We start from the raw sequence: 9663 nt of genomic DNA on the forward strand, positions 1-9663 counted from the left end.
CTTCCATTAGCGGACCTACACTATGTATGCTAGAGAAATTCTGGCCCTCGGCACCACAGAAGTTGGACAGCACTGTTATAGAATATCATAACCTTCTGGCAACAGGAGCTCTGATGCAAAACTCACCCAACCTCATCCCAGACTCAATACCAGGGGAGACAAATGAACAAACTGGGGCACTAAAGGGAATGTCCCATATGTATCAGATATATGAAATCAGCTTAGAGTATGGGTACCTTCAGCCAGAAACTGACTGTGTCTGAGAGAATTAGCAATAGTGGGTGTGAAGTTTGATATAATATCCTATATTCTCATATTCATATAATCATATATTCATATATGCATGTATTTTGATACTTTGATACACTTTGATGCTTAGCATATCATACTCCATTTTAGAAATGTATCTCCATTTTGTAACAGCAAACAGCAAGGTTTGAACATCCCCTAATAGTTGTTTTTCCCAAATAGTACCCTTGCACAGCTTGCACCTTACGAAATATAAGCCTTGAGAAACAACTTAATCTTATCTGTGCACTAACGCCTTTTCTACTCCTTGTGTCCTCCTTAAAATTCCTGTCCCGCATTAGCCATCCTTGAAGGCCATCTTTGAAGCAACAATAGTCTTTTTCTTATTTGCTATAACACACCCTTATGTAGTTACGTGTGCACCGAAGGTTATAAAAGTGATGATCACTTAACAATAAATTGAACAAGTTTGAACTCCCATTTGGTTGTGTCCTTCTTGTTCCCATGCACGTCTTTGTCCTGGCAGGAGGGCTCCCACGGATTACTAAATTTACAGTCGGCGGTCAGGAACCTTACAGTGGGGTGAGAAGAAAGGAACAGTAGAGAACCCAGGAGAATGTCTAAGCCTTTAAAGAAGTGGTTCACCTTTAAGTACACTTTTAAAATGTTATATAATGCCCCATTTTAAATGGGGGCAACCGACCCTGGCATCTACCAAATATTGCATTGTGAGGCTACAATTTTGTTGTTATTGTTACTTTATTATTTATCTTTCAATGTAGACCCTCTCTTCTATTCATATTCCCAAAAACCATGCCTGGTTGCTTGGGTAAATTGCACCCTAGCAATCAGATATCTGCTGAAATACCAAACTGGAGAGCTGCTGAACAAAAAGCTAAATAACTGAAAAACCACAAAAAATAAAAAATGAAGACCAACTGCAAATTATCTTAGAATATACAGTGAGGAACATAAGTATTTGAACTCCCTGCGATTTTGCAAGTTCTCCCACTTAGAAATCATTGAGGGGTCTGAAATTCACATTGTAGGTGCATTCTCACTGTGAAAGACAGCATTTAAAACAAACAAAAAAAAAATCAGGAAATCCCATTGTAGGATTTTTAAAGAATGTATTTGTATTGCACTGCTGCACGTAAGTATTTGAACACCTGAGAAAATCAGTGTTAATATTTGGTACAGAAGCCTTTGTTTGCAATTACAGATGTCAAACGTTTCCTGCAACAGGAATTTTGGCCCACTCCTCCACACAAATCTCCTCTAGATCTGTCAGGTTTCGGGGCTGTCGCTGAGCAACACGGAGTTTCAGCTCCCGCCAAAGATTTTCTATTGGATTTAGGTCTGGAGACTGGATAGGCCACTCCAGAACCTTGATATGCCTCTTACAGAGCAACTCCTTGATAATCCTGGCTGTGTGCTTCGGGTCATTGTCATGTTGGAAGAGCCAGCCATGACCCATCTTCAATGCTCTGACTGAGGGAAGGAGGTCGTTGCTCAAAATCTCACAATACATGGCCCCATTCATCCTCTCCTTAAAGGAACAGTAACACCAAAAAATGAAAGAGCTTTAAAGTAATAAAAATATAATGCACTGTTGCCCTGCACTGGTAAAACTAGTGTGTTTGCTACAGTAACACTACTATAATTTATATAATAAGCTGCTGTGTAGCCATGGGGGCAGCCATTCAAGCTGGAAAAAAGGAGAAAGGGCACAGGTTACATAGCAGATAACAGATAAGTTCTGTAGAATACAATAGTGTTTTATATGTTATCTGCTATGTGCCTGTGCCTTTTCTCCTTTGAATGGCTGCCTCCATGGCTACACAGCAGCTTATTTATATAAATTATAGTAGACTTTCTGAAGTAAACACACAAGGGCAGTCATCCTGTCCCCTTTGCAGAAAAGCACCCTCATGCTTCACAGTAGGGATGGTGTTCTTGGGATGCAACTCATCCTTATTTTTCCTCCAAACACGGCGAGTGAAGTTTAGACAAAAAAGTTCTACTTTGGTCTCATCTGACCACATGACTTTCTCCCATGCCTCCTCTGGATCATCCAGATGGTCACTGGCAAACTTCATACAGGCCTGGATATGTGATGACGAGCAGGGGAACCTTCCGTGCAATGCATGATTTGAAACCATGATGGCGTAGTGTTCTAGCGACAGTGACCTTTGAAACTGTGGTCCCAGCTCTCTTCATGTCATTGACAAGCTCCACCCTTGTAGTTCCTCACCTTTCTTATCATCAGTGATACCACATGAGGTGAGATCTTGCATGGAGCCCCAGTCCTAGGGAGACTGACAGTCGTCTTTAGCCCCTTCCACTTTCTAATGATTACTCCAAAAGTTGATCTATTTTAACCAAGCTGCTTGGCAATTGCCCCATAGCCCTTTCCAGCTTTGTGGAGGTCCACAATTTTGTCTCTGGTGTCTTTTGACTCTCTTGCCCATGGTAGTAGTTGGAGTCTGACTGACTGTGGGGTGGACAGGAGTCTTTGAAGAGCTCAGACAGGTGCTACTAATTTAGAATAAAGGAGAAGGAAAGGCTAGTAAAGAGTTAATCTCAAAATGCAGGCATACCTTCAGTTGTCTCAATAGTGCCCTTAAGTCTCCCCATATTTCAATAGTTCAGATGATCTGAAGCCAAACAGGAAGAAAAAAGCTGAGCTGGGTAGAGAAGATTCCCATAATGCAACGCTCCTGCACAGAAACTGCGACCAGATCTTTAGTTAGCACATGCGCACCACAGCAGGAGCGCTCCCCCTAGCGTCCGGTTGCCATGGTGACACAGTATAGGACCCAGCAAGCAGGAGCGGTGAGCTGTGAGAGGGTATCAGCGAGTGGTGAACGGTGAGAGGGGGGGGGTTGGGGGAATCAGAAGGGGACTGTGCAGTTGGTGTGTGAGCCGCGGTGCGCTCCTGTGCGCAGTTGTTGTGTGAGCAAGACACGGGGGGGGGGAGCCGGGGTGGCTGAGAGTTGGTGTGTGAGCCAGAGTTGTGAGCATGTGCAGTAGAGACGAATGGGAATCCCTTGTTAAAGATGGTGGCGCTGTTCACTAAAACAAGTATGTAGTTTGTAGTTAGTGTATCTCTGTAAATCTTTCATTAGGCCAGGAATATAGCGTTTTACACAGCAACAGTAGTACTATTTAATTGTGTGCTTAATAGATTTTGACTTTCCTTGTCCTTTAATGAGTGGAGTAGAGGTGGACTATTTAAAGGCAGAGTAACAGGTCTTTGAAAGCCAGAATTCTTGCTGATTGCCAGGTGTTCCAATACTTACCGTATATACTCGAGTATAAGCAGAGTTTTTCAGCACTAAAAATGTGCTGTAAAAGTAACCCTCAGCTTATACTCGGATATATACGGTAATTGCACTTAAACTACATGCTATACACTCGTTGCGCCGTCGATCAACCCCCCAGAGCCCACCCCCCCGCGTCGCCCGAGCACTATCAATCCAACAGCTGCATGCAGGCAAGTCACGCGCAAGTCACCCCCATTAGGTACTCGAACGCTGCAACTGATGTTCCTGTACTAGTCTGTATGACGTGGACTGGTGGATGCCGGCGGCGCGATGGAGGACTGTAAGTACTCGGGTGACACACGGGAGGGGGGGGGGGGTTGGTTGCCTGCGGCGCGACATCATACTGACAGTTCTCGGGTGACACACAGGGGGGGCCATCGGATGACGTTGTGCGTCTGCGCTTCAGTTCGCCGTCACTGCCGGCTACAGCGCGCGGATCCCGGGACTGGGCCTCACATTTGCACAGGCCGCCACCATGTCCCGGGACTACGACCATATCTTTATGTTGCTCATCATGGAGACAGTGGTAAGAAGCATTTGAGGGTTGAGGGGAAGCTGCCATGAGCTGGGGAGGCCTGGGAGGGATACAAGCAGAGAGAAGCAGCACAGAGTGGGATGTTGTAGGATTTGCGTTCATTTCTCTTTCATTATTTAGCTGCACATTGCACATTTGTTACCGGCGCTCTTAGCAACGCTTGTGTCAGCTCCTATGTGTGTGTGTGAGACCCGGCAAGCGCCAAGTAGCTGCTCTTGTGCTGGGCACTGTGAAGTCAGCTGGCTAGCTGAGGATGCTGGGAGTGGAAGCTTTCTTGTAGTTTTTAGGGTGACACACGGGAGGGGTAAGAAGAGAGTGCTAGAGTGACACGGGAAGGGTAAGGAGAGTGCTAGGGTGACACACTTAGCAGTAGCGGCTGCATTTCCCACCCTAGGCTTATACTCGAGTCAATAAGATTTTCCAGTTTTCTTAGGTAAAATTAGGTACCTCGGCTTATACTCGGATCGGCTTATACTCGAGTATATACGGTATGTGCAGCAGTGCAATACAAATAAATTCTTTAAAAATCATACAATGTGAATTTCAGACCCCACCATGATTTCTAAGTGGAAGAACTTGTAAAATCGCAGGATAGTTACATAGGATTGAAAAAAGACCAGAGTCCATAAAGTTCAACTCTTCCAAGTAAACCCAGCACACAGAACCTATACTTACCAATCTATACTATCAAATACATAAACTATATATACACAACAAACTATATATATATATATATATATATATATATATATTATATATATATATATATATACACAAATTCTCACCAGGCGCTTGGCTGTTTGGTTTGAACCTCAAAAAGTTTCTGACTGCACAGCGAGTGTGGGAGCTGCTAAGCGAGTGTTGCATGTAATCTAAGTGTTGCATGTGAATTAAGTGTTTAGCAGGCGTTAAATAAAAAAGGCGTTTGAAACTAAAAAGGCACTATACAAGGGATTCCAGTATGATTGCTCACTGTGTTACTCAGTGTGTATCTTGTCGCATGTATGTGGTCCTGGAGCAGCAGTTCCATGCAGCATTTACTTGTGAGAGATGCAGGTGGGTTTTCCTCTTGGATCTGAGGTGCAGAATCTAATGGGGGAACTGGCAGCACTGAGGGCAGCTGCAAACATGGGGGAGAACTGGAGGCTCACTGAGCAACCACTGGCAGGGGCCGGTGTAGTGGGGGGTGGAGAAGGGACAGTGGAGGTTAATGAGGGAGACAAATTTGTAACAGTTAAGAGGGGCAGTAGGGGACTGAAAAGTAGGGGGGCTGGTTCACAGCTCGTACAAACCAGCAGATTTGCCGCTTTAGGTGAAGATGCTGGGGAAGACAGCTCTGAGCTAGCATGTATGGAGCAGGATGACTCTCAGAGCACCCTGGGAGCCGGCACCTCTAATAGAGGTGGGGGGGGAGTAGTGCTAGGAAGGGAAGGCAGGCTATAGTTGTAGGGGATTCAATTATTAGAAAGGTGGATAGGGTAATTTGTCGCAAAGACCCTGCATGCCGAACTGTGCGTTGCTTGCCTGGTGCTAGGGTGCGGTATGTGGTGGAACGAGTGGACAAATTGTTGGGAGGGGCTGGGGAAGATCCAGCAGTCTTGGTACACATAGGTGCTAATGACAAAGTTAGAGGAGGGGGGAGAAGTCCTCAAGAACGATTTTAAAAAATCTAGGCGAGAAGTTGAGGGTGAGGACTTCCAAGGTAATTTTCTCAGAGATATTACCTGTGCCACTAGCAACGTTAAGAAGGCAGCGGGAGTTTAGGGAGATTAATGCCTGGCTGAGAGATTGGTGCAGGGAGGAGGGCTTTGGGTTTCTGGAGAACTGGGCTGATTTCTCAATCGGCTACAGGCTCTTTGCCAGGGATGGGCTGCACCTCAATGATGATGGGGCAGCTGCTTTGGGGGGAAAGATGGCTAGAGGGTTGGAGGAGATTTTACACTAGGAGTGGGGGGGGGGGGGGAGGGTGCAGCGGGAAATTCTGTGGTAGACAGGATAGATGAGGTAGCGGGCATACTAAGGGAAAATGGGGGAGGAGATTTGCATTGGAATACTGATAATGGTAGGGAGGCCCATAAGTTGTGTACACGTCATTCTCACGCCGGTACCAGTATTAAATGTATGTTTACCAATGCAAGGAGTCCGACTGGTAAAATGGGAGAGCTGGAGGTACTGGTGTTGGAGCAGAAATATGTGATTGGCGTTGCTGAAACTTGGTTGAACAAGTCGCATGACTGGGCAGTTAATATTGGGGGTTATACATTGTTTCGGAGGGAAAGGGGGAATAGAAAAGGAGGAGTGTGTCTGTTCGTTAAGCAGGGATTAAAAGCAAATATGAAAGAGGAAGTGATGGGGGTAACAGAGGGAGCTGAATCCTTATGGGTAGAGCTTCTCACAGATAGTAAAGAATCTACCAAACTAATTGTAGGGGTATGCTATAGACCCCCAAATGTAAGTGAAGAGGAGGAGGCCCAGCTCATGTTGCAAATAGAAAAGGCTGCTAGTTTGGGGCAAGTAATAATAATGGGGGATTTTAATTATCCTGATATTGACTGGAGCCAGAGTACTGCCAGGACAGTAAACGGGAACAAGTTTATAAACTTGCTGCATGACAACTTTATGTCACAGGTTGTTGAGGAGCCAACCAGGAACCATGCTATACTGGATCTAGTGATCTCTAATGACCCAGAACGTATAGCAAATGTGCAAGTGGTTGAACCCCTGGCTAATAGTGACCATAATGTTATTTCATTTGATGTTTGGTGCAAAAAACAAATTTACACTGGGGCAACAAAGACACTGAATTTTAGGAAGACAAATTTTAGCTCCTTAAGGGCAGCGCTTCAGGGCATGGATTGGGGCATTATGTTTTCAGATAAAAACACAGAGCAGAAATGGTTGTCATTTAAAATGATATTAAATCATTACTGTTCTCAGTTTATTCCATTAATAAGAAAAAGTAGAAGTGTTAAGAATTACCCTAAGTGGTAAAGTAGTTAATACGGAAAAAAAGGAAAGCTTTTAAGAAATATAAGTCAGAGGGGACAGTAGCTGCGTTTAATGAATATTGTGAAGTAAAGAAGTAGGTCAGAAATGTTGTACATTATGTTTTGGGCTTCTGTACCAGCCCAAAGCAACCACAGCCCTTTAGCAGTGAAGGGCTGTGCCTCTGAAGATGCCTCCAGTAGCTTGCCATCTTCTTTTTTGCTGATTCACTTGAACATGCCCTGTACTGTTGTCAGTTACTGAGTCTATGAACTGACACAAAATAAATGTCCCAATATTTGTGACAAACGCTAAGCTTAGTTTCTCAACAATGGGGAACTCCTGTGAAAAGTTTGAAGCCCTGGGTCATTGCTGCTATTAAGATGCTGAACCTTGTCTGGTGGCAGTTGGATGGTAAAGTAAGTAGAGTATATAAAATATGGCATTTCTAGCCATATTTCATTTTTAGGGTGGGTCTAACAACAACTCTTTTAGGGTGATGGCACACAGGGCAATTGTCCACCTGCAGGATATCTGCGCTACTTAAGGATGACCACCTCAAATACTTTAAAGATCTGCTAAACGAGGACCACTTTAAAACGCCAATGCAGTCCACAACTGGTGGCATCTTCAAACCATCATGATAGATATTTGACACATTTTCAGCCAGATATCCATGAGACAGGCCATTCCAAGGGCTCTGGGTATAAGCTACACAGACTTTATTTCCCTCATTTTAAGATTTTTTGTTTTTTTACATAAGCCTAAAATGTTTTTTTTACACAACAGAGAAATTAAATGATATTTATATATACATGAAAACACAACAGAACAGCTAAGCAGCATCTAAGATTTGAAACTTAAAAAAAAAAAAAGATCTTTTTGTTATCGTAGGTCCAAGCTTGTCCTAAAACGATTATTAAAAGTATGATTTGTCCATTAACGAAAACAACCATTTGAAGCCATATTGTCTAGTTTAAGCTAGGAAAACTACCTGCAAACAACTGGACAATGGACAAATTTCATTGTTAATGAAAAAAAAATTTCAAACCTGCCCAATTTTTTCTGACAGATATTGGATTAAAGATCGCTAGATGTAGGATCGTTCAGTGCACACTAACAATACACCTTATGATAATTTGATGGTTTTGTCGGATTTCACTAAAACTGGTCATTAAGTACAGAAAAACAGTTATGTGTATGGCTAGCTGGATTATTTAAATTAAGAAATGGGATCTATTAGTAAGAAAAGCTATTATAAATTTGGGTTGAGCACCTGTCCAGTTTTAAAACAGACGGTCCAGTTTTTTTGTCCAGCTCAAAACTATCCAAGTTTCAGCATGGTAAACCCTGGGCAAAGATCTACCAAATATCAAGCCCCCTACATAGCTGCCCTAAATGTCAACTGGAGCCTGAACCTCACCTGCCCTCTACTAAGCAAATCTAGAGTAGACTCTTCAGTTATAAGCAGCTCTCTGACCTAAAACCACTATGCTAATAGCCGAATTTCAGAGGAATGGACAACAGTATATTTGCAGGCCAGTGCCACACAGTTGAACGGAGGGACGATTCTGAGCATTTTGTCTTCCACTCCTGGCTCAGGCAACAAAATGCTAAAATATTTCCTCTGTTATTTAGCGATCGTTTGTAGTTCTGACAAAAGAAAGAAACCACTTCAACCCACAACACAATTGGAGTTATTAACATAAAAGCAGTGAATAGTGAAAGAATGCATCAATAAATTATAATTACGCATTTTACGCTCATGCAACCCTCTGGGTTAGGGCAATTAACATACAAAAATATGGAGGGAGGAACTGTAAGTACACCAACTCTGTCCGTGTACTTTTCAATTATACCACGTAGTTTTGGTGTCTTTAATATTTAACCTATGAATATTGGGGGGGGGGGAAATTGTACCTGGACAAATGCTTTAGAATCTGCCGCTTGATAATGCCTGCCATCCTTGCCCGACCTACGGCTTTATGCCTGGCTTTGACTAGCACACTTCAGTCCTCCAGCAGCATACTGACACCCACTTCCAAGACCATAGAGAACTGGAATGAAGAAAGACAGTACCTAAACGCCAATGTTGTAGAGCGGCCATTAATGTGTACGGTGGCCATTTTAGGACATTTGTATGCAATTTGTCTAAAATCTCTTACAGGAAATATCTTTATCACGTGTCACCTAGTTAAGCTTTAAATAATATAGTAATAAGTGATTGTTCAGAGCTGTAGTGTACGTTCTCTGTGCTGCTCCGTATCGGCCAGCTCCCTGCGCTCTCATGCCTTCCTTCCCACATGGTGCCTGGTTCCTCCTAGCTGAAAAATTAGGATTAGTTGTAGTTTCATACATGTAAGCGATTGTTCCGGGGTGAAGCATTTTTTTCTGCTTCCTACTTTCTCTGTCCTGCTGTTTGACTCCCGTTGTGTCAGCTCTCCCTGATTTGTTCCTCCTGCAATATTATACCTGCTCCCTGATTTCTGTGGCTAGCAACTCTTCCCCCCTCTTCTTTTCCCGTGCTTCTAGCGAACATACCTTTTTGCTTAAGGAGTATTTATAAGG

The 9663-nt window shown here is 43.4% G+C and overlaps 1 protein-coding gene across 3 annotated transcripts in view; it reads right to left on the minus strand.

Moving 5' to 3' along the window:
- uhrf1bp1 (uhrf1 binding protein 1) overlaps positions 1–9223 on the minus strand; it is a 195667-nt gene extending 186444 nt beyond the window's left edge. For 2 of the 3 annotated variants that reach the window (XM_031896854.1, XM_031896853.1), the window contains exon 1: positions 9016–9223. Coding sequence is in view for 1 of the 3 variants with exons in the window: in XM_031896853.1 (XP_031752713.1) it covers positions 9016–9059 (44 nt within the window). In the remaining 2 variants the exon portion in view is untranslated. The remainder of the gene's footprint in view (positions 1–9015) is intronic. The other variant, XM_031896855.1, reaches the window with a different exon arrangement.
- Between the last annotated feature and the right edge of the window lie 440 nt (positions 9224–9663).

The sequence above is a fragment of the Xenopus tropicalis genome, chromosome 2 (assembly GCF_000004195.4).
Source record: "Xenopus tropicalis strain Nigerian chromosome 2, UCB_Xtro_10.0, whole genome shotgun sequence".
Classification (NCBI taxonomy): Eukaryota; Metazoa; Chordata; class Amphibia; order Anura; family Pipidae; genus Xenopus; species Xenopus tropicalis.